A 23,964-nucleotide genomic window follows, 5' to 3' on the forward strand; every position below is an offset into this window, starting at 1 on the left:
TCTGGGATTTTGTAATTTAAGATTTATTCCCATCGTTAAAAGTTATCACCTATATACAGGAGACTTAATATCTGTGATCTCTGGAGGTCTGAGAGCTGGGAGCCCAACTGTCTCTGAGAATGTGGCTCGGAAGTTCTCCATCATTCATTGTTTATGGGAGTGCTGGAGAAAGTCAAACGCAATACTCGGCCGATGAACAACAATCCACCAACTTAATTACACCAGGACATTTCAGAGACCTGTTCTTGGGATCTATGAGCTTACAGCAGTCATACCCCGTCCGGGTGCTACACACCTAGAAGATAACAATTAGCCGCACTCAAGGACATTTCAGAGACCTGTGCTCTGGATCTAAGAAGGTCCCAAAAGTCCGACCCTGACCGGATATTAAACACCTAGAAGAAAAAAATCCACACACCAGGACATTTCAGAGACCTGTGCTCGGCATCAATAAAGGTCGCAGTAGTCAGTCCTGACCGGGTACTGCACACCTAGACAATAAAAAGTAGCTGGAGACCAAGACATTTCAGAGACCTGTGCTCTGGATCTATGAGAGTCCCAGAAGTCTGACCCTGACTGGGTGCTACACACCTAGACAATAAAAAGTAGCCACAGACCAGGACATTTCAGAGACCTGTTCTCGGTATTAATGAGGGTCTCAGAAGTCAAACCCTGACCGGATGCTACACACCTAGAAGATAAAAAATAGCCACTGACCAGGACATTTCAGAGACCTGTTCTCAGGATCAATGAGGGTCCCAGCAGTCAGACCTTGACCAGGTACCACACACCTAGACAATAAAAAGTAGCCACAGACCAGGACATTTCAGAGACCTGTTCTCGGGATAAATGATGGACTAAGCAGTCAGACCCTGACCAGGTACTACACACCTAGACAATAAAAATTAGCCACAGACCAGGACATTTCAGAGGTAAGGATGGTTGACCTCAGGGAGATCAACATCCAACACCGCGGAGACGCAGTGACACTAGAACAAGGCCCCCTGGGAAAAAATGCAAAACAAGAATGCCGCGGAGACACCATCACATGTTTCTCAATGCTGGCAGGAAACTAGCCAGGTCTTTCAAAGGGAAGGAACAACCACGGGAAGGGCAGTCTCCAGTCAAGGAGACCACCTATGCCAAACATGGTATCCATCCACAGACAGCTGTTTCGGGGTATTTGCCCCTCATCAGTGTGGAGTAGGAAACTGGCTAGTGGGAGCAATGCCTAGTAGAAGACTACATAGGTAAGGATGGTTGACCTCGGGGAGATCAACATCCAACACCGCGGAGACACCATCACATGTTTCTCAACGGAGTGACACTAGAACAAGGCCCCCTGGGAAAAAATGCAAAACAAGAATGCCGCGGAGACATCATCACATGTTTCTCAACGCTGGCAGGAAACTAGCCAGGTCTTTCAAAGGGAAGGAACAACCACGGGAAGGGCAGTCTCCAGTCAAGGAGACCACCTATGCCAAACATGGTATCCATCAACAGATGGATACCATTTTTGGCATAGGTGGTCTCCTTGACTGGAGACTGCCCTTCCCGTGGTTGTTCCTTCCTGGTGAAAGGCCTGGCTAGTTTCCTGCCAGCGTTGAGAAACATGTTATGGTGTCTCCGCGGCATTCTTGTATTGCAGGACATTTCAGAGACCTATTCTCGGTATTAATGAGGGTCTCAGCAGTCAGACCCTGACCGGGTGCTATTCACCTAGAAGATAAAAAGTCGCCACAGAGCAGGACTTTTAAGAGACCTGTTCTCGGGATTAATGATGGATCCAGCAGTCAGACCCTGACCAGGTACTACACATCTAGACAATAAAAAGTAGCCACAGAGCAGGACATTTCAGAGACATGTTCTCGGTATTAATGAGGGACCCAGCAGTCAGACTCTGACCGGGTGCTATACACCTAGATGGTAAAAAGTAGCTGCAGACCAGGACATTTCAGAAACCTGTGCTCAGGATCATTGAGGGCTTCCAGTAATCTGAGCCTGACCAGGTACTACACACCTAGAAGATTATGTAGCCACAGACCAGAATGTTGCCACCATCATGGCTCAGAGTTGGCATCAGGTTCCTTTGTCTGTATTTTCTGTAGATTCTGAAATCATGGGAGTTTTCTTCCAGTTGCATTCTCCTTTCAAAATATAATGGCCAGAACTATGAACTCTTGATACAATTTATATTGACCTATATTAAAGGATGTGGGCAAGATGTGACGTAAAATATTGCATTAGATGCAGACTACACCCTATTAATCAGTATATAAATGGGAGAACAAAGGGAGTGGTAGTCAGAGGTCATACATGAGACCAGCTATTCATGAATAACGTCAGTCACTACTTTTTTGCAAAAATATAACAAATATTTATTAAATTGAATAAATAGCAAAAAAGTGACATAAATAAATAAACAAATACATTACACAAAGATCAGGCTCAAATGGAGATGTCACTGAAGTAACAATATACCAGGGGTCCACTACCCATCAGGGGAGCAGTGTCACAAAATAGTAAAAAGGGGCATGGTCTGATAGAAACTCCGGGCAGTAGATTAAATATAACTCCAGTGTCTCAAAACGTGCACACATATTCCAGTAAGCACTCAAAGAGACAAACTCCATAAGGAGTCTAGTGACCGGAGAGTCAGACCATGAACCATATGTTAATCATATCACGAAAACAGGTAACAATCATTATATGCACGGAGTAAAATTAGTTCCTGTACTGCACTCACCCATGATGATGGAAGTGGAACCCGAGCAAAACGTGGGGCACGTTTTGCTCGGGTTCCACTTCCATCATCATGGGTGAGTGCAGTACAGGAACTAATTTTACTCCGTGCATATAATGATTGTTACCTGTTTTCGTGATATGATTAACATATGGTTCATGGTCTGACTCTCCGGTCACTAGACTCCTTATGGAGTTTGTCTCTTTGAGTGCTTACTGGAATATGTGTGCACGTTTTGAGACACTGGAGTTATATTTAATCTACTGCCCGGAGTTTCTATCAGACCATGCCCCTTTTTACTATTTTGTGACACTGCTCCCCTGATGGGTAGTGGACCCCTGGTATATTGTTACTTCAGTGACATCTCCATTTGAGCCTGATCTTTGTGTAATGTATTTGTTTATTTATTTATGTCACTTTTTTGCTATTTATTCAATTTAATAAATATTTGTTATATTTTTGCAAAAAAGTAGTGACTGACGTTATTCATGAATAGCTGGTCTCATGTATGACCTCTGACTACCACTCCCTTTGTTCTCCCATTTATATAATTTATATTGACCGCTATTTATTATTGTTAAAAAAGCAAGAAAAAGGAGTAGCCCAACAACAAGGCTCAGTGATAAAAAAAAAAGGTATTTATTAAAAATCTCAAGAAAAAAAAACAAATCAAAGCATCTATAAAGTCACAATTGACTAGAGCTACCGAACTGCCTACTCTGTGCAATCTACACTTGGTTGACACTAGTTAATTGTGACTTTTTTAGTTTTTTTTTCTTTTCTTGGATATTTAATAAATGGTTACATTTTTTGGGGTGATCCTCGCTGTTAGTGCTTTTTCTTAATTTTTGCATGTTTTCATCTGGTCTGCAGTGAGTCAATCCCATTTTATAATTTATCATTATTCTTCTGGAGGTGCCGGCTCTTCAACTTTCTTACATATATTTTTTTTATTGTTCATGAGTTCGAGTTTTAGCATTTTCTGTTTTGTTTATGGTTTCACTATTTAATAACTTCTGTAATGAATAGTGATGAGTGAGCATGCTCAGCGTATCGCAGGGACTCTGGCACCATGCTAAAGTCCCCGACGCACGTTTCATAGCTGTTTTTCAGCTAATAAACATGCAAGAATTGCCTGCCATGCATAGTAATGCTGTAGCCATTTTGGCTACTGTCATTACTGTGACTGGCCAGCCACATCGAGTCATATGAGACCCGGGGGTGTGATGCTCGTCATCAGGGAGAGATGATGTAGAAGGCACAGCTTAGATTAGAGCAGGCATACAGTGAGGAAAATACAGTTAGGTCCAGAAATATTTGGACAGTGACACAATTTTCGCGAGTTGGGCTCTGCATGCCACCACATTGGATTTGAAATGAAACCTCTACAACAGAATTCAAGTGCAGATTGTAACGTTTAATTTGAAGGTTTGAACAAAAATATCTGATAGAAATTGTAGGAATTGTACACATTTCTTTACAAACACTCCACATTTTAGGAGGTGAAAAGTAATTGGACAAATAAACCAAACCCAAACAAAATATTTTTATTTTCAATATTTTGTTGCGAATCCTTTGGAGGCAATCACTGCCTTAAATCTGGAACCCATGGACATCACCAAACGCTGGGTTTCCTCCTTCTTAATGCTTTGCCAGGCCTTTACAGCCGCAGCCTTCAGGTCTGTCTTGCTTGTTTGTGGGTCTTTCCGTCTTAAGTCTGGATTTGAGCAAGTGAAATGCATGCTCAATTGGGTTAAGATCTGGTGATTGACTTGGCCATTGCAGAATGTTCCACTTTTTTGCACTCATGAACTCCTGGGTAGCTTTGGCTGTATGCTTGGGGTCATTGTCCATCTGTACTATGAAGCGCCGTCCGATCAACTTTGCGGCATTTGGCTGAATCTGGGCTGAAAGTATATCCCGGTACACTTCAGAATTCATCCGGCTACTCTTGTCTGCTGTTATGTCATCAATAAACACAAGTGACCCAGTGCCATTGAAAGCCATGCATGCCCATGCCATCACGTTGCCTCCACCATGTTTTACAGAGGATGTGGTGTGCCTTGGATCATGTGCCGTTCCCTTTCTTCTCCAAACTTTTTTCTTCCCATCATTCTGGTACAGGTTGATCTTTGTCTCATCTGTCCATAGAATACTTTTCCAGAACTGAGCTGGCTTCATGAGGTGTTTTTCAGCAAATTTAACTCTGGCCTGTCTATTTTTGGAATTGATGAATGGTTTGCATCTAGATGTGAACCCTTTGTATTTACTTTCATGGAGTCTTCTCTTTACTGTTGACTTAGAGACAGATACACCTACTTCACTGAGAGTGTTCTAGACTTCAGTTGATGTTGTGAACGGGTTCTTCTTCACCAAAGAAAGTATGCGGCGATCATCCACCACTGTTGTCATCCGTGGACGCCCAGGCCTTTTTGAGTTCCCAAGCTCACCAGTCAATTCCTTTTTTCTCAGAATGTACCCGACTGTTGATTTTGCTACTCCAAGCATGTCTGCTATCTCTCTGATGGATTTTTTCTTTTTTTTCAGCCTCAGGATGTTCTGCTTCACCTCAATTGAGAGTTCCTTAGACCACATGTTGTCTGGTCACAGCAACAGCTTCCAAATGAAAAAACCACACACCTGTAATCAACCCCAGACCTTTTAACTACTTCATTGATTACAGGTTAACGAAGGAGACGCCTTCAGAGTTAATTGCAGCCCTTAGAGTCCCTTGTCCAATTACTTTTGGTCCCTTGAAAAAGAGGAGGCTATGCATTACAGAGCTATGATTCCTAAACCCTTTCTCCGATTTGGATGTGAAAACTGTCATATTGCAGCTGGGAGTGTGCACTTTCAGCCCATATTATATATATAATTGTATTTCTGAACATGTTTTTGTAAACAGCTAAAATAACAAAACTTGTGTCACTGTCCAAATATTTCTGGACCTAACTGTAAGTGTTTGATCCTCTGACAATTTTACAAATTTCCCTCCTACAAAGAATGGAGAGGTCTGTAATTTTTGTCGTAGGTAACTTCAACTGTGACAGAATAAAAATAATCCAGAAAATCACATTGTATGATTTATAAATAATTAATTTGCATTTTATTACATAAAATAAGTATTTGAGACAATAGAAAAACAGAACTTAATATTTGGTAGAAATCTTTGTTTGCAGTTACAGAGGTTGGATGTTTCCTGTAGTTCTTGACCAGGTTTGCACACACTGCAGCAGGGATTTTAGCGACTCCTCCATACAGAGCTTCTCCAGATCTTTCAGTTCACTCCCCAATACAGATCTTCTCCAGATCTTTCAGGTCACTCCTCTATAGAAACCTTCTCCAGATCTTTCAGGTCACTCCTCTATAGAAACCTTCTCCAGATCTTTCAGGTCACTCCTCCATACAGATCTTCTCCACATTTTTCAGGTCACTCCTCCATACAGATCTTCACCAGATTTTTCAGTTCACTCCTCCATACAGATCTTCTCCAGATCTTTCAGGTCACTCCTTGTCATGAACAGCCGAGGGAGTCTGATTTGTCACAAACAGGACTACTCTCTAGCGCCCCTCTTGCCGGCAGGCCACTTTTGGTACTGCAGGACAATGAACAGAATGAGGCTGCTGAGCTAATAATGCCAAATATTGGAGGTCTCAAGGCAAGGATAAATGTATATACCACCGATTCCCGCTAATGGAATATATATATATATATATATATATATATATATATATATATATACCTCGGTACCCTTAATGATAGCACTCCAATAATTCTATGCAATAATAATCACGCTGCCACCACCCAGCTTTTCGGGATAGCTGGGGACCCGTTTCAGATAGCATATGGCCCTTTGGGTTTTTGGATTCGTATATAAAGCATCAGGAAAGAAACTAATAAATTTTATATATTTAATCCAAAAATAGGCAGTGTTTAAAAAATATACAAGGATTTACAAAAGGGAACCATACAAATTACAATATAGACAGTTACATAAAAATAAAAGGTATAAACGTGAAACTTACTAAACTCGTGCCATAGAAGTGACGTCTGAATTTAGAGAGTGGAGGGACTCCAAGAGAAGAAGATGGTAGAATTCGGCCAGCATCACCCTTACTGATGCCCTCCAGTACTAACTGACCCCATCTAGGAGCTAGTCTCTCTTATGCATTAGGTAACCCCCCTCTCTGTGACCTCATTTTACAGTCTCTTGTGGGCTGTGCCGAGATTGTCACAACGTTCCTTAATTCTAGCTATTCACATATCTTTGCCCCTGGGCCACACAGATGAAAGATATTAGCGTCATATTTTATATCTCGATTTTACATTTACATAGATACCAAACACAATGCATCTAGCATGATTTTACTGGCCAATACTAATTTGTCGTGATACCGGCGATCTCCCCGTCTGGTTAAACTGTGCACTGGCTTCAACACTCCACAGGGATTCTGGCAATATGTTTTTCATTTTTCTAGCATTAACGTAGCGCTTAAAAACTGTTTTGGAAGTTTTCCCTCCAACAGAACAAAGGGATGTCTTTCTTTGCATCCTTCGGTTGCAGTTGTACCATCACCCAAAGTCATAAATACCTAAACTTTCAGGCCGATCAGATAATCGTCATGACGATCTGAGGCTGATGGCAGAAAAGGGGGGGGTAAGGACCCTTCAAGAGTTTTACATGACACTCCTCCGTACAGATCTTCTCACGATCTTTCAGGTCACTCCTCCATACAGATCTTCTCCAGATCTTTGAGATCCCACCAAAAATGTTCTATTCGGATCAGATCTGGAGACTGGCTGCTAGACCCCTTCAGGACCTTGAAATGCTTCTTACAGAGCCACTCTTTAGTTGCCCTGGCTGTGTTTTTCTGGTCATTGTCATGCTGCAAGATCCAGCCATGATCCATCTCCAATGCACTTACTGAGGGAAGGAGGTTGTTTGCCAAAATCTCGCTATACATAACCCCATACATCCTCCCTTCAATATGGTGCCATCATCGAGTCCCCTTTGCAGAAAAGCTGCCCCCAAAAAAAGATGATGTTTCCACCTCCATGCTTCATGGTTGGGACAGTGTTCTTGTGGTTGAACTCATCCTTCTTCGTCCGCTTCTTCCTTCAAACACAGCGAGTGGAGTTGATACCAAAAAGTTCTATTTTGATCTCATCTGACCACAAGACCTTCTCTCATGCCTCCTCTGGATCTTCAAGGTGGTCATTTGCAAACTTTAAATGAGCCTGGATATGTGCTGGTGTGAGCAAGGGGACCTTGTGTGCCCTACAGGATTTTAATCCATGACTGCATAGAGTGTTACTAACGGTAATCTTTGATACTGTAGATTTAGCTCTCTTCAGGTCATTGACCAGGTCCTCCTGTGTAATTCTGGGATGATTTCTGACCTTTCTCAGAATCATTCGTACCACACGAGGTGAGATCTTGCATAGAGCCCCAGACTGCGTAAGATTGACAGTCATCTTGTGTTTCTTCCATTTTCTAATAATTGCGCCAACAGTTGTTGCCTTCTCACCAAGCTGCTTGCCTATTGTCATTTAGCTCATCCCAGCCTTCTGCAGGTCTACAATTGTGTCCCTGGTGTCCTTAGAGAGGTCTTTGCCTTGACCATGGTGGAGAGGTTGGAGAGTGATTGATTGAGTGTGTTGACAGGTATCTTTTATACAGATAACAACAAGTTCAAACAGGTGCGATTAATACAGGTAATGAGAGCAGAGTAGGAGCTTCTTACAGAAAAATAACAGGTCTGTGAGGACAGAATTCTTGCTGGTTGGTCGGTGATTAAATACTTTTTTCATTCAATAATATGCTAATTGATTATTTAAAACTAATACAATGTGATTTTATGGATTTTTTTATTTTGTCTGTCACAGTTGCAGTTACCTATGATACAAATTACAGACCTATCCATTCTTTGTATGTGAAAAACGTGCATTATCGTCAGAGTATCAAATACTTATTTTTCCTACTGTATATGCAGGATTGTACACCTGCTCCCTTTAGTGCTTTTTATGTAGCACTAAAGGGTTGTTTTATCCTTGTTTAACCAAATAAATAATTAAATAAGGTAAAGCAGACAGTGGGGAACTGGGAAGGTCCAACGTTATTTGGCCCCTCTTAGCCTAAAAAAAGCAGCCCGTAGCCACCTCAGAAGTGGAGCATCCGTTATGTGCTCTAATTCTGGCGCTGTACCCGTCTCTTTATGATTCTTCTGGTGCAGTGGCAATCGGGGTAATATTTTGGGGGTTAATGTCAGCTGTGAATTGTCAGCTGACATCAAACCCAGGGGTTAGTAGTGGAGAGGCATCTATCAGACACAACCATTACTAACCTGGTAAATGTAAAGTTTAAAATCCCAGACAGAGGAAAAAATAGTTTATTTGAATAAGGACTCCCCTTCACTGATTTATTTAAGGAAAAAAAAGGCATGAAGATCTGTTGTAATCCATTGTGTAGTGGTCACACAGTGTCGCCCGAATCTAAACTCCAACCTATGGAGCCTTGATCAGAAAACAAAGCTCCATAAGTCACTCCTGGTCAGCACCAGACCTGGAATTTCTCACGAACGGTGACGTCAGTAACTCAGTGCCATTACAAGCTTCTTCTTCACTGTGGTTCCTTTCCTTAATAACAAGCTTGTAGTGGCTTTGAAATGCATTGAATTAAACCCACTTATCTTCGCTGATGTGTCTTAGATGATTCTTTGGAAATTCTTCAGCAGCAGCACGGAGTGAACACGTCTTATGTCCTTTTTCTGCATGGTCACCAGACAGTAGCCCCATGCACCTTGTCCTACCTGCCGTCATCCGCAGCCCTCTCTTTTGCTTAGTCTGCCTGACACAACGCTGTGTGTGCATCATGCCACAACAATGACACATCAGGCTGGCTAATCCAAAGAGGAGCCACGGATGCCATCAGACAGGAGAAGGTTCACAAGGTTCCCATCCAGCATCCGGGGAATACTAACCTGACGGCTGGACTTGGCATTCGTGATGGTTTGGACAATGTCATTCTAATGTGTCTAAAGGCCGCTTTACATGCTGCGATATCGGTACCAATATCGCTAGCGTGGGTACCCGCCCCCATCGGTTGTGCGACACGGGCAAATCGCTGCCCGTGCTGCACAACATCGCCCAGACCCGTCACACTACTTACCTGCCCGGCGACGACGCTGTGACCGGCGAACCGCCTCCTTTCTAAGGGGGCGGTTCGTTCAGCGTCACAGCGACGTCACAGCTGCGTCACTGAACCGCCGTCCAATAGAAACGGAGGGGCGGAGATGAGAGGGACAAACATCCCGCCCACCTCCTTCTTTCCGCATAGCGGCCGGGAGGCAGGTAAGGTGAGCTTCCTCGTTCCTGTCACACCGAGCGATGTGTGCTGCTGCAGGAACGAGGAACAACCTCGTTACTGCTGCAGTAACGATTTTTGAGAATGGACCCCCGTGTCACCGATGAGCGATTTTGCACGTTTTTGCAACGATGCAAAATCGCTCATAGGTGTCACACGCAACGGCATCGCTAATGCGGCCGGATGTGCATCACCAATTCCGTGACCCCAACGAGTTCGCATTAGCGATGTCGTAGCGTGTAAAGCCCCCTTTAGCCATGAATAATCATAGTAATGAGCTTACAATGGAAGAAAATAGAACTGGAGATGTTTTTATTATTACTTTTTTTTACAGTTTGCATAAAAATCAAATATTAGTATGTCCAAGTAGGTTAAGACATGAACAAAGTGTACATGGGATGTCGTGACTATTTCTCACTCCTGTGGTTTCTCTTCAATCACCACCTCCAGGCTGTGTACATTAACCGCCATATTACCAGCTAATGCTGCGCTCCTCCTCTCTATTCGCAGACCGAGAGTCTCCCACCTACAAGGTCATTTTCTGGTTGGCTTTCATCTGTATACTGATCTTGGTCTCCAGTATGATCGCTCTTCACTGTAGGAAGAGGTAGGTGACATTGTGTCATTCTTTAAGTTTTTGGTCTTCACTTAACTGGGACTTTACATTACTCTTAATGGGAATCTTTAGGCAACTAATACTTTTCATAAGGGTCAATCACATCCGCCAGGTCACCAGGTGTCCCTCTTCTTGACTTAGCTTAGTGTAGCCCTAGCATGAATAGGTGTTTTAATGCAGCACCTCCGACAGGGGAAGTTAAGGATTACACACCGCAAATCCATGTCTTCTCTGTAATGCCGGACAGGACAGGGACTACACAGTGTGCAGAATTATTAGGCAAGTTGTATTTTAGAGGACTTTTTTTATTATTTTATTTTGTATTCCCCTGTGTGTTTTCCCTGTGTGTTCTTTAGCACTTAGTGTGGTTGACTAGTGGTCCATTTCAGGGTCAGCCAGGGTCTAGGTATCCTGCTCAGCGCCTAAGTGCGGAATGCCTCTAGGGAAGTCAGAGGAGCCAGGGGCCAGCGGACGTTGTTATCATGCACCACTATCACCATCTTCCCTTTCCCTAGAGACCAGGTTCCCCTCTTTCGTCCTCTCTCTTTTTGTCATTTGCCTGGTATTTCCCCATATCTAGTGCAACATTCACAGGATCCTCTTCCATACTCCATAACGACATCACGGAGCTCTTGGATGTAAGACAGCCTGCACTCCTCCACCTTCTGTTTGAGAATGCCCCACAGATGCTCCATAGGGTTTAGTTCTGGAGACACTCGGCTGGTCCAATACCTTTACTCTCAGTTTCTTTAACAAGGTAGTGGTGGTCCTGGAGGTGTTTTAGGTTCTTATAATGTTGGAATATGAATTGAGGGGATCCTGCTCTGCTTCAGTATGTCACAGGACAGGTTGGCATTCATGGTTCCCTCAATGAAGTGTAGCCCCCCACAGCCAGCAGCTCTCATGCAGCTCCAAACCATGACACTCCAAGACCATGCCTGACTTTAGGCAGGACACACTTGTCTTTCTCCTCCTCCCCTGGTTGCTGCAACACACGCTGACACCATCTGAACCATATAAGTTTACCTTGGTCTCATCAGACCACAGGACAGTTCTGGTAATCCATGTTCTTAGTCAGCAAACTGTTTTCTTTTGCATCATCTTTAAAAGAGATTTCCTTCTGAGACAACAGTCATGCAGAGCAATGTGATGCAGCGTGCAGCATATGGTTTGAGCACTGACAAGCAGACCTCCCCACCCCATAATCTTTGTAGTGTGCGGCGCATGGTGTGAGCACTGACAGGTGGACCTCCCCACCCCTGTAACCTCTGCAGTGTGCGGTGTATGGTCTGAGCACTGACAGGCGGACCCCTCACCCTGTAACCTCTGCAGTGTGCGGTGTATGGGCTGAACACTGACAGGTGGACCCCCCACCCCTGTAACCTCTGCAGTGTGCGGTGTATGGGCTGAGCACTGACAGGTGGACCCCCCACCCCTGTAACCTCTGCAGTGTGCGGTGTATGGGCTGAACACTGACAGGTGGACCCCCAACCCCTGTAACCTCTAAAGTGTGTGTGGTGTATGGTCTGAGCACTGACAGGAGGACCCCCCACCCCTGTAACCTCTAAAGTGTGTGTGGTGTATGGTCTGAACACTGACAGGAGGACCCCCCACCCCTGTAACCTCTAAAGTGTGTGTGGTGTATGGTCTGAGCACTGACAGGAGGACCCCTCACCCCTGTAACCTCTGCAGTGTGTGGTGTATGGTCTGAGTGACTCGCCCACCCCAGGGCTCTGGGACACCCGGTGCCGGGCCGGACTAGTCCAGGGGTCGTCAGTGGTGGCTGGACCCGACTCCGTACCCTGGCGGGAGTCAATTAATAAGGCTTCAGTGTTGATTAAAGTTTATAATATTCGTGACGCCACCTGTGGTTTGCGGCTATTAAGCCGCCGCTGCTGTATGGGGCCTCCGGGGCTGGTGGAATGGCAGCTTGGATGGTCCTGCTCCCCACAGGTGGAGCTGTGCCCCGGGGCAACAGTTGGTGCTTATAACAGTCCATGCAGTGATGGAAGTCTATGCAATGATGGAAGTCTATGCAGTGGTGATATAGTGCAGGCGAAATAACAGAGGCAACACCAGGGGGTGCAGTTTCAAGTTGTTTACTCACAGTTCCTGGGTTGAAGCACACTGGTGCCTTTAGACTGCTGGAACCCACTGTCAGGGACCTCCGCTGATCCCGGGTCGATCTGGGAATAAAAGCCGGTGCACCCCTCTATTGTGTTCCTTTCTTCAGCTGACTTCTAAGCCTTGCCTTTGCTGGATGAACCTGGCTCGGCCTCCACTACAGCCTCCGGGCCGGGGGCCTGCCTAGTGGGTATTCTACCCCCTTTCCAGAGGTTCTGCTGTGGGCTGTGGCCCGGGGCGCTTGCAACTACCCTGGGCCTCAGTTTTTACCTTTGGAATTGACTTCTCTTCCTCCAGTTTCTAGGGACCGTCCCCTGTATGCAGCTTGATCCCTCCACCTGATGACTTTGTGGAACAGACCACCAGCTTGGAAGCTTTGCAGTGGCCCTGGAATCCCTTCTGTTGTTCTGCTGTGGTGTCACCTGAGCCATTCTGGGCCTCAGGGTCTTCACCAGGAACTCAGCTCTCTTCAGACTTTTCTTGAGTTAACTACCTCATTTTCCTCACAGTCTTCACTCTCTCACTCCCTGAGGTAAACTGAAACTGATTCCTGCTTCTACTCTTCTCTCGGCTGGCTCCTCCCACCCACCCAGTTCCTAGCCTCGACCCTATGGGAGAAGGAATGGGTCTTACGACCCCTCCCAGCATGCAGCATGGGAGGGTAGCTGCCACTATCCCCGGTCCCTGTGTATGCCTAACAATGGGTGTAGTGCAGATTTGGCTGTGATCCGGCGTTTACTCCTTTCCTTACCCAGGATGGGACATCACACCTCTGGCTGGGGTGCAATGTCTCTGTGGCGACGGAAGCCTCAGGGGCGCCACACTCCCCCACAGCGAATCCCAGCACGTCCGCGGGCTGAAACAACAAGAAACAGTGGAAAGAAACTGCAAAAAAAATTTTTTTTATACATAAAACATTAAAACTTTAGGACATTACATCCCTTTATGGGAGGCTCATTTTCTTGAACGTTGCAAAAACTTTAAATACCTTTAGAGTCTTTGTGTGCACTTTACAGTCCAATGCACTGGTATTAGGACGTTTATAACTCTACACACATAAATAACAGGGGACCACATTCCAGTCTAGTGGCTCGGTAACACATAAACAGTGGAGTGGGTCATCTTCAAAAAGAACAGGGGCCAAGGATTCAGGAAAAGGGTGTCATCTTCAAAAAGAACAATGGGCAGACATACAGGGGCTATGTACTGTCCTCACTCCATTAACTCCTTGTTGTCCTCCACCAGGGGCTCCGACCCTTGATGGCGCCCACTGGGGCTCCGACCCAGCGACGGTCAACAAGTGAGACAAGGTCCTCCTCCTTCCACCTCTTGTGCTGGGTGGCGTCTCCTGGAGAACTTAGGGACGTTCAACAAAGGCAGGAGGCATTATTTCTGGAGCGGGTCCTTTAAAAAAACTTTCAACTTGAACTTTTAACTTCAGGGGTTAACTTGCGGATGCAGCTACCATCACAGGGGACCGCACTGTGCCAACATCGTACGGGAGACCGGACTTCCTCTCCAGGCACAATACATCCCCAGGCTCTGGACCTCCAGCGGGAACGGTGACGGGGGCAGCGTACACAGTACCTCTTGATCCCGGAGTGGTGCTACACAGGGCTCACTCGTCATGGTGCTGTCGGGTCCTGGCTTCCAGCTGAGGAGGGATGCCATGGGGGTCGGCATGGCTTTATCTTCAAGCGACACAGTTGCTGCGGCAGCCCTCTGTTCCTGGGCCCACACCACGGCGACCATCCTCCGGACTTCCGCCTTCCAGTCGAGCAGCTGCTGCAGTGTCTGTGCTCTCACCCGGACACAGAATCGACCCAGCTCCCGCTTCAACCAGGCAGCGGTTCCTGCGGGGAGCTCACTCGGGCCGCGATCCTCCACATCAAAAGCTACTCCGCTTCTTCCACTTCGGAGTCCCGCCATGCCGCCGACAGGGTCGAAAGCAGACATCTTCCGTCCGCTCCCCCTGGGTCTTTCCGTGATTCTCCTTCTCTGGCCGGTAAGTCGACTTCTCCTTTCTTTAGGCAGCAAGCTGAACCACCCGACAGTCAATTCTCTTTTCAGGGCGCCATTTTTCAATCTCTGCTCTGCATAGCGGGCTTAGCTTCGCGCTCTCCGTTAGACAAGGGGGCGGGGCCTTTTTTCACGCTCTTTGTGCAGGCACGCCCCTCTTCTTCCCGCGCTCAGCCAGGCTAATGGCGGCAGTTTTTTCAGTAAAACACAGTTCTTCTCAGGCGCACAGTACCCGGTGTGTCCGGGCACGAAATCCTGTTTGTGACGCCAAAGTTGACTCACCCACCCCAGGGCTCTGGGACACCCGGTGCCGGGCCGGACTAGTCCAGGGGTCGTCAGTGGTGGCTGGACCCGACTCCGTACCCTGGCGGGAGTCAATTAATAAGGCTTCAGTGTTGGGGGTGATTAAAGTTTATAATATTCGTGACGCCACCTGTGGTTTGCGGCTATTAAGCCGTATGGGGCCTCCGGGGCTGGTGGAATGGCAGCTTGGATGGTCCTGCTCCCCACAGGTGGAGCGGTGCCCCGGGGCAACAGTTGGTGCTTATTACAGTCCATGCAGTGATGGAAGTCTATGCAATGATGGAAGTCTATGCAGTGGTGATATAGTGCAGGCGAAATAACAGAGGCAACACCAGGGGGTGCAGTTTCAAGTTGTTTACTCACAGTTCCTGGGTTGAAGCACACTGGTGCCTTTAGACTGCTGGAACCCACTGTCAGGGACCTCCGCTGATCCCGGGTCGATCTGGGAATAAAAGCCGGTGCACCCCTCTATTGTGTTCCTTTCTTCAGCTGACTTCTAAGCCTTGCCTTTGCTGGATGAACCTGGCTCGGCCTCCACTACAGCCTCCGGGCCGGGGGCCTGCCTAGTGGGTATTCTACCCCCTTTCCAGAGGTTCTGCTGTGGGCTGTGGCCCGGGGCGCTTGCAACTACCCTGGGCCTCAGTTTTACCTTTGCAATTGACTTCTCTTCCTCCAGTTTCTAGGGACCGTCCCCTGTATGCAGCTTGATCCCTCCACCTAATGACTTTGTGGAACAGGCCACCAGCTTGGAAGCTTTGCAGTGGCCCTGGAATCCCTTCTGTTGTTCTGCTGTGGTGTCACCTGAGCCTATCTGGGCCTCAGGGTCTTCACCAGGAACTCAGCTCTCTTCAGACTTTTCTTGAGGTAACTACCTCATTCTCCTCACAGTCTTCACTCTCTCACTCCCTGAGGTAAACTGAAACTGATTCCTGCTTCTACTCTTCTCTCGGCTGGCTCCTCCCACCCACCCAGTTTCTAGCCTCCACCCTATGGGAGAAGGGATGGGTCTTACGGCCCCTCCCGGCACGCAGCATGGGAGGTTAGCTGCCACTATCCCCGGTCCCTGTGTATGCCTAACAATGGGTGTAGTGCAGATTTGCCTGTGAACCGGCGTTTACTCCTTTCCTTACCCAGGATGGGACATCACACCTCTGGCTGGGGTGCAATGTCTCTGTGGCGACGGAAGCCTCACGGGCACCACATGAGCACTGACAGGCGGATCCCCCCACCCCTGTAACCTGTGCAGTGTGTGGTGTATGGTCTGAGCACTGACAGGTGGACCCTCCCACCCCTATAACCTTTACAGTGTGTGGCGTATGGTCTGAGCACTGACAGGCGGACCCCCCACCCTTATAACCTTTACAGTGTGCGGCGTTTGGTCTGAGCACTGACAGGTGGACCCCCCACCCTTGTAACCTCTGCAGCAATGCTGGCTGCACTTATACGTCTATTCTGAACACACGACCTCTGAATATGATGCTGAGGTCGTGCACCCAGCTTGTGTTGTCGGCATGTTCTGAGTGGATCCTGTCTTGTTATACCACTGTATGGTCTTGCCCACCGTGCTGCAGCTCAAATTCTTTTTCTCAAATTCTCAGAGGATTCTTTGCCATGAGGAGCCATGTTGATCTTCCAGTGACCAGTATGAGAGTGTGTGTGAGAGAGAACACCAAATGTAACACCCCTGCTCCCATTCACACCCGAGACCTTGTATCACTGAGTCACATGACACCGGGGAGGGAAAATGACTAATTGGACATAATTTGGCCACTTTCGCTTAGGGGTGTACTCACTTTTGTTGCCAGTAGTTTAGACATTAATTGCTATCTGTTGAGTTATTTACAGGACACCAAATTTACACTTTTATACAAGCTGCACACTGACACTGCACATTGCATCACAGGGTCAAATCCTCAGTGTTGTCCCATGGAAGATATAATAAAATATTTTCAAAAATGTGAGGGGTGTACTCACTTTTGTGATATATTGTATGTTGGATCCACAGCTGCTGCATGACTCAGCAGTCACCGGCACAAAACATGTGCCTGACCTGTCCTTTATCTGACTTTACAAGTTTCTTTGACACATAAATGACCTTTATATTCTGCAGGATTAAAGAGAAGTGCATGCGGCCCCCCGACCAGGAGCTGATGGAGATGAACAACAAGGACCCGGCACAGGTCAGGAGGAGACATTATCTCTTAGAGGCACTTTGCACACTACGACATCGCAAGCCGATGTTTACAATGCCGAGCGCGATAGTCCCCGCCCCCGTCGCAGCAGCGATCTCTTGTGATAGCTGCCGTAACGAACATTATCGCTACGGCAGCTTCACATGCACTTACCTGCCCTGCGACGTCGCTCTGGCCGGCGACCCGCCTCCTTCCTAAGGGGGCGGGTCGTGCGGCGTCATAGCGACGTCACACGGCAGGTGGCCAATAGAAGCGGTTGTGGGTCCAAATATCGTCTGTACCAGACATAACCACAGTGGCCCCATAAAAAGGGCATCGGCATCCACAGGTCCCCTCGTCACTCTGACAACTACAGTCCCCCAATAACAGTGCCCCCATCACAGTATGAGTCACAGTGCCCCTATATTATCCTGCTGTCCTTGTTTATTGATGTCCTGTACTGACCGTACCCTCACTAAACAGCTGCAGTAACAGTACCATCCTAGCAGAGACGTGTCCCATTTCGTGACACCTTCATAACAGTGTCAGTTCCCCATAACTAGGACAATCACTGCTGCTGTAATCGTGGCAGCTACAGTAAGTGTAGAATGTTCAAGATAATTAAGTATCATATATAACATCATGAGCCCCCCCAGCCACTACAAACCAAGCTCAAAAAGATAGTCGTGCACAGCAACAGCTCACACTATTGCTGGGGCCTAAGTCTTCTCCTTATTATTCTTGTGTCCTGAAATTAGTGTCGATTTTTTCCAAACATAGACCCAGTCCATTTCCCTTTTAAAATTCTGCCATCTGGGAGTGGCCACTAGAGGGAGCTGGGAGTGAACAACGTGAGTTATTATTATGTGTACACTGTCTGCACTAAGCTCCTCGGCTCCCTCTAGTGGTTGCTGCAGGGAGCACAATACTTTTTTTTTAACGTTACCTCTGTTCTATATCTATGCAGTGGATTTGGAGCTCTGAATCCCAAAAACAAAGGTTTGACTACTATAAAGATATATTCATAATATAATTCGCTCAGATTGATGGAGCAATATGTAAAAAAACAAGATGATCCTAGTCTGTGCTTAACTCATTTCTCTCGGGTCGTCTCTGATTTCATGTAATTTGATTATTTTCCTATTTGTAGAGTTAATTCCCCGACTTCTGAGTGTCCTCGGTGCTGACTGGAGACATGGCGGACGTGGAGAACTGGAAGAGGGGGCAGAAGCTTCATCACCGGCTCCGTATATGACCCGCCATACTCTGCTGCTGATTTTTACCACCCGCCGGATTTTATTTCTGGGGTGAGGTCTCATTGACACCAGAATGTTCTACTTTTAAAAAAACTTGCAAAAGTGCAAAATGCCAAAAATACAGCCATAGATTCTGCAGCATTTTGGCCTGGCGTGCTTCTTCTGCCCGTGTACCGTGCGCTTTGCCTCCACCCGCTGGTTTTACCCCTGTATATATTGTAGTTGTACCAAATTCCACTCATTTCGGGAAACATTTTACTATTTCCTCCCTAATGACAGAGGTTCCATTATCTGTGACCGGAGGTGGGAGAATGAGCGATGGTTAGTCAGGACTTCGATGCTTTGCCGCACATTTACATGGCATCCCCTTGGACTTTTTCATTGTTCCACAATCTTTATTATATTGCATGTTGCAATAAAATCTGCTCTATATGTAACACCGGTACTAATTACTGTTTTTAATAAACTTTGCAAAAATAGCTCGCCTTCCACCCAGCTGCAGATCATCAGTATTATATGGCTCTTTAAATACCCCTTCCTTCCGTGGACTGGTTCTGGTGATATTTTCAGTTCATTCTAGCCTTTGTTGCAAGCAGGTGGCTTGTACTCCTCTGTTGTATCATTGCTGAAAATTATGCTGAATTTCTACCTGAGTCATCTGTAGATAAGTTGTTCATACATTTTCCCCGTGTGTCTTCCTTGTGTTATCTGTAGTTTTTAGTGGGGTTGACGAAGAGCTCATCCCATCCGTTCCCTACTTAGGTTCACATTGAGTGACTATAGACTTTAACTTTAAGCCTGGCCAACCCATTTAACCAGAACCACTGTACTAAACCTGATATTCGCCCAATATCAGCTCTATACCAGTGCACTGCAGACCATATATGTGTGCACAGTGCAGATTCTCACCAGTAACGTTCCCGCTGATTGTTGTCATTCATTTTCTGTTTTATGTTCCATTTAGCCCGGACCGCAACAACCCCTTTTCTATCATCCATGATCATCCCTGCAAGACATCTTTAACGGGTGTTACACGCAACGACATTGCTAACGAGATTTCGTTGGGGGTCACTGAATTTGTGACGCACATCCGGCCTCGTTAGCGTCGTTGTTGCGTGTGAAACGCAGGAACGACTGTTAACGATCAAAATTACTTACCAAATCGTTGATCGTTGTCCAGTCATTCCTATCCCGATTATCATTGCTGTTGCAGGACGTAGGTTGTTCGCCGTTCCTGCGGCAGCACACATTGCTACGTGTGACACCGCAGGAACGAGGAAGTACACCGTACCTGCGGCCGCCACCAATGAGAAAGGAAGGAGGTGGGTGGAATGTTTGTCCCGCTCATCACCGCCCCTCCGCTTCTATTGGGCGCCCGCTTAGTGACGTTGCTGTGATGCTGAACGAACTGCCCCCTTAGAAAGGAGGCGGTTCGCCAGCGACAGCGACGTCGCTAGGCAGGTAAGTAGTGTGACGGCTCCTAGTGATGTTGTGCGCCACGGGCAGCGATTTGCCCGTTACGCACAACCGACGGGGGAGGGTGCTTTCACCAGCGATACCGATATCAATGTCGCTGTGTGTAAAGCCCGCTTTAGGCTTGCTGCTTTTCCAGCCTGCCCCGCACGTTCCTGACCTCTACACAAACCATTAAGTGCCATAGACAGGAATAATGCTCCTCTGTACAGTAATAGTACCCTTCTACTGTATTGTGGCCTACCCAATAAAGCGGGCTTTACACACAGCGACATCGCTAGCGATGTCGCTAGTGAAAGCACCTGCCCCCGTCGGTTGTGCGTCACAGGCAAATCGCTGCACGTGGCGCACTACATCCCTCAGACCCGTCACACTATACTTACCTGCCTAGTGACGTCGCTGTGACCGGCAAACCGCCTCCTTTCTAAGGGGACGGTTCGTTCGGCGTCACAGCGACGTCACTAAGCGGCCGCCCAATAGAAGCGGAGGGGTGGAGCTGAGCGGGACAAACATCCCACCCACCTCCTTCCTTCCTCATTGCCGGCGGCCGCAGGTACGGTGATGTTCCTCGTTCCCGGGGTGTCACACATAGCGATGTGTGCTGCCGCAGGAACGACGAACAACCTGCATTCTGCAACAGCAATGATAATTGGGAATTGAACGACCGAACAACGATCAACGTTTAGGTAAGTAATTTGGATCGTTAACAGGTCATTCCTGCATTTCACACGCAACGACATCGCTAACGAGGCCGGATGTGCGTCTTGAATTCCATGACCCCCAACGACATCTCGTTAGCGACGTCGTTGCGTGTAAAGAAATGTGAAAAAATAACCTGTTCCCTGCTCCTTTAAATATTTCTAATCCACACCGGTATAGCAGAAGTAAGGAAGGAACGGATTTGAACTCGACACCAATTCCATAAAAAAATCTTTGATTCTTTATTGAAGAAAATATACTTACAGTGCTGGCCAAAAGTATTGGCACCCCTGCAATTCTGTCAGATAATACTCAGTTTCTTCTTGAAAATGATTGCAATCACAAATTCTTTGGTATTATTATCTTCATTTATTTTGCTTGCAATGAAAAAACACAAAAGAGAATGAAAAAAAAAATCAAATCATTGATCATTTCACACAAAACTCCAAAAATAGGCCAGACAAAAGTATTGACACCCTTAGCCTAATACTTGGTTGCACAACCTTTAGCCAAAACAACTGCGCACAACCGCTTCCGGTAACCATCAATGAGTTTCGTACAATGCTCTGCTGGAATTTTAGACAATTCTTCTTTGGCAAACTGCTCCAGGTCCCTGAGATTTGAAGGGGCCTTCTCCAAACTGCCATTGTGAGATCTCTCCACAGGTGTTCTATGGGGTTCAGGTCTGGACTCATTGCTGGCCACTTTAGTAGTCTCCAGTGCTTTCTCACAAACCATTTTCTAGTGTTTTTTGAAGTGTGTTTTGGGTCATTGTCCTGCTGGAAGATCCATGACCTCTGAGGAAGACCCAGCTTTCTCACACTGGACCCTACATTATGCTGCAAAATTTGTTAGTAGTCTTCAGACTTCATAATGCCATGCACACGGTCAAGCAGTCCAGTGCCAGAGGCAGCAAAGCAACCCCAAAACATCAGGGAACCTCCGCCATGTTTGACTGTAGGGACTGTGTTCTTTTCTTTGAATGCCTCTTTTTTTCCCCTGTAAACTCTATGTTGATGGCTTTTCCCAAAAAGCTCTGCTTTTGTCTCATCTGACCAGAGAACATTCTTCCAAAACGTTTTAGGCTCTCAGGTAAGTTTTGGCAAACTCCAGCCTGGCTTTTTTATGTCTCGGGGTAAGAAGTGGGGTCTTCCTGGGTATCCTACCATACAGTCCCTTTTCATTCAGATGCCGACGGATAGTACGGGTTGACACTGTTGTACCCTCGGACTGCAGGGCAGCTTGAACTTGTTTGGATGTTAGTCGAGGTTCTTTATCCACCATCTGCACAATCTTGCGTTGAAATCTCTCGTCCATTTTTCTTTTCCCTCCACATCTAGGAAGGTTAGCCACAGTGCCATGGGCTTTACACTTCTTGATGACACTGCGCACCGTAGACACAGGAGCTTTCAGGTCTTTGAAGATGGACTTGTAGCCTTGAGATTGCTCATGCTTCCTCACAATTTGGATTCTCAAGTCCTCAGACAGTTCTTTGGTCTCTTTCTTTTCTCCATGCTCAATGTGGTGCACACAAGGACACAGGACAGAGGTTGCGTCAACTTTAATCCATGTCACCCCCTGCAAGTGTGATTTATTATTGCCAGCGCCTGTTAGGTGCCACAGGTAAGTTACAGGGGCTGTTAATTACACAAATTACAGAAGCATCACAGGATTTTTCAAACAGTGCCAATACTTTTGTCCACCCCTTTTTTATGTTTTGTGTGGAATTATATCCAATTTGGCTTTGACATTTTTTTTTTTCATTGAAGACAAATTAAATGAAGATAATAATACCAAAGAATTTGTGATTGCAATCATTTTCAAGAAGAAACTGAGTATTATCTGACAGAATTGCAGGGGTGCCAATACTTTTGGCCAGCACTGTAAAAATTCCAGCCAGAACTGCACAGTGCAGGAGTACAAGTGCAGGAGTGTAAAGCACGCTTAAAGCCTGCTTTACACTTTGCAATTTTGCATACGATATCATATGCGATTTGCCACGCCCCCATCGTATGTGCGGCACGTTCAATTTGTTGAACGTGCCGCACAAACGATTAACCCCCATCACACGTATTTACCTTCCATACGACCTCGATGTGGGCGGCGAACATCCACTTCCTGGAGTGGGAGGGACGTTCAGCGTCACAGCGACGTCACGCGGCAGCCGGCCAATAGAAGCGGAGGGGCGGAGATGAGCGGGACGTAAACATCCCGCCCAGCTCCTTCCTTCTGCATTACCAGCCGGGAGCCGCAGGACGCTGGTAAGATCTGTTCATCGTTCCCGGAGTGTCCCACACTGCGATGTGTGCTGCCTCGGGAACATTGAACAACCCGACGTGCAATTCGTCAGGATTCAACGACGTGCATGTGATGAACGTTTTACCGTTCATTCGCAATCACACGTAGCTGTTACACACTGCAATGTACCTTACGATGCCGGATGTGCGTCATTTACGACGTGACCCCGCCGACACATCGTAAGATACATTGCAGCGGGTAAAGCCCGCTTAACAGTGGCCCCTCTGTGCCTCTAGACAGTAATAATGCCTCCTTTGTACTTTATCGAAGTAATAGTGCTCCGATATGCCTCCATACAGTTATACAGGTCCGCACAGTAAGGATGTCCCCTTGTGCTGCCTTATAATTATTCCCCTGTGCCTCCTTATTATAAAAACTCCAATGTGCTGACTTATAATAATGAGCCTCCTGTTCTTCCTCTATAATGATCCGCCATTGTGCCTCCTTATAATAATGAACCTCCGTGCCGCTTTATTGTAGTAATGCACCTGACCAGGCGCCCACACAGATATAAAGGCGACGTGACACGTATCGATATATCATGCGATCGCATGAGCGACTCCCCCCCTCGCCGTTTGTGCATCACGGGCAATTCGCTGCCCGTGGCGCACAATGTCGTTAACCCCCTGTCACACTTACCTGCCTAACCACGTCGCTGTGGGCGGCGAACATCCTCTTCCTGAAGGGAGAGGGGCGTGTATTGCAGGACTTACCAGTAATTTTGCTCCTATTGAAGCCCCTCAGTGTTCTCGTCCACTATGATACCCCTTCTATAGCCCCCATAGAGTTTGATGCGCCCACACAGTATGATTACCCTACACAGTATATAATGCTCCATAGACCTCCACATAGTAATATGGTCTCCACAGCCCCCCATACTGTATGGTATTCACCACAG

The 23,964-nt window shown here is 46.7% G+C and overlaps 1 protein-coding gene across 1 annotated transcript in view; it reads left to right on the forward strand.

The window, feature by feature from the left end:
• SIGLEC1 (sialic acid binding Ig like lectin 1) overlaps positions 1-19,035 on the forward strand; it is a 78,513-nt gene extending 59,478 nt beyond the window's left edge. Inside the window, exons 20-22 of the mRNA XM_075332510.1 lie at positions 10,618-10,714; positions 17,280-17,349; positions 18,491-19,035. Of these exons, the coding sequence (XP_075188625.1) occupies positions 10,618-10,714; positions 17,280-17,349; positions 18,491-18,496 (173 nt within the window). The 3' untranslated portion in view covers positions 18,497-19,035. The remainder of the gene's footprint in view (positions 1-10,617; positions 10,715-17,279; positions 17,350-18,490) is intronic.
• Positions 19,036-23,964: the final 4,929 nt, after the last annotated feature.

Source organism: Anomaloglossus baeobatrachus, chromosome 1 (assembly GCF_048569485.1).
Source record: "Anomaloglossus baeobatrachus isolate aAnoBae1 chromosome 1, aAnoBae1.hap1, whole genome shotgun sequence".
NCBI lineage: Eukaryota > Metazoa > Chordata > Amphibia > Anura > Aromobatidae > Anomaloglossus > Anomaloglossus baeobatrachus.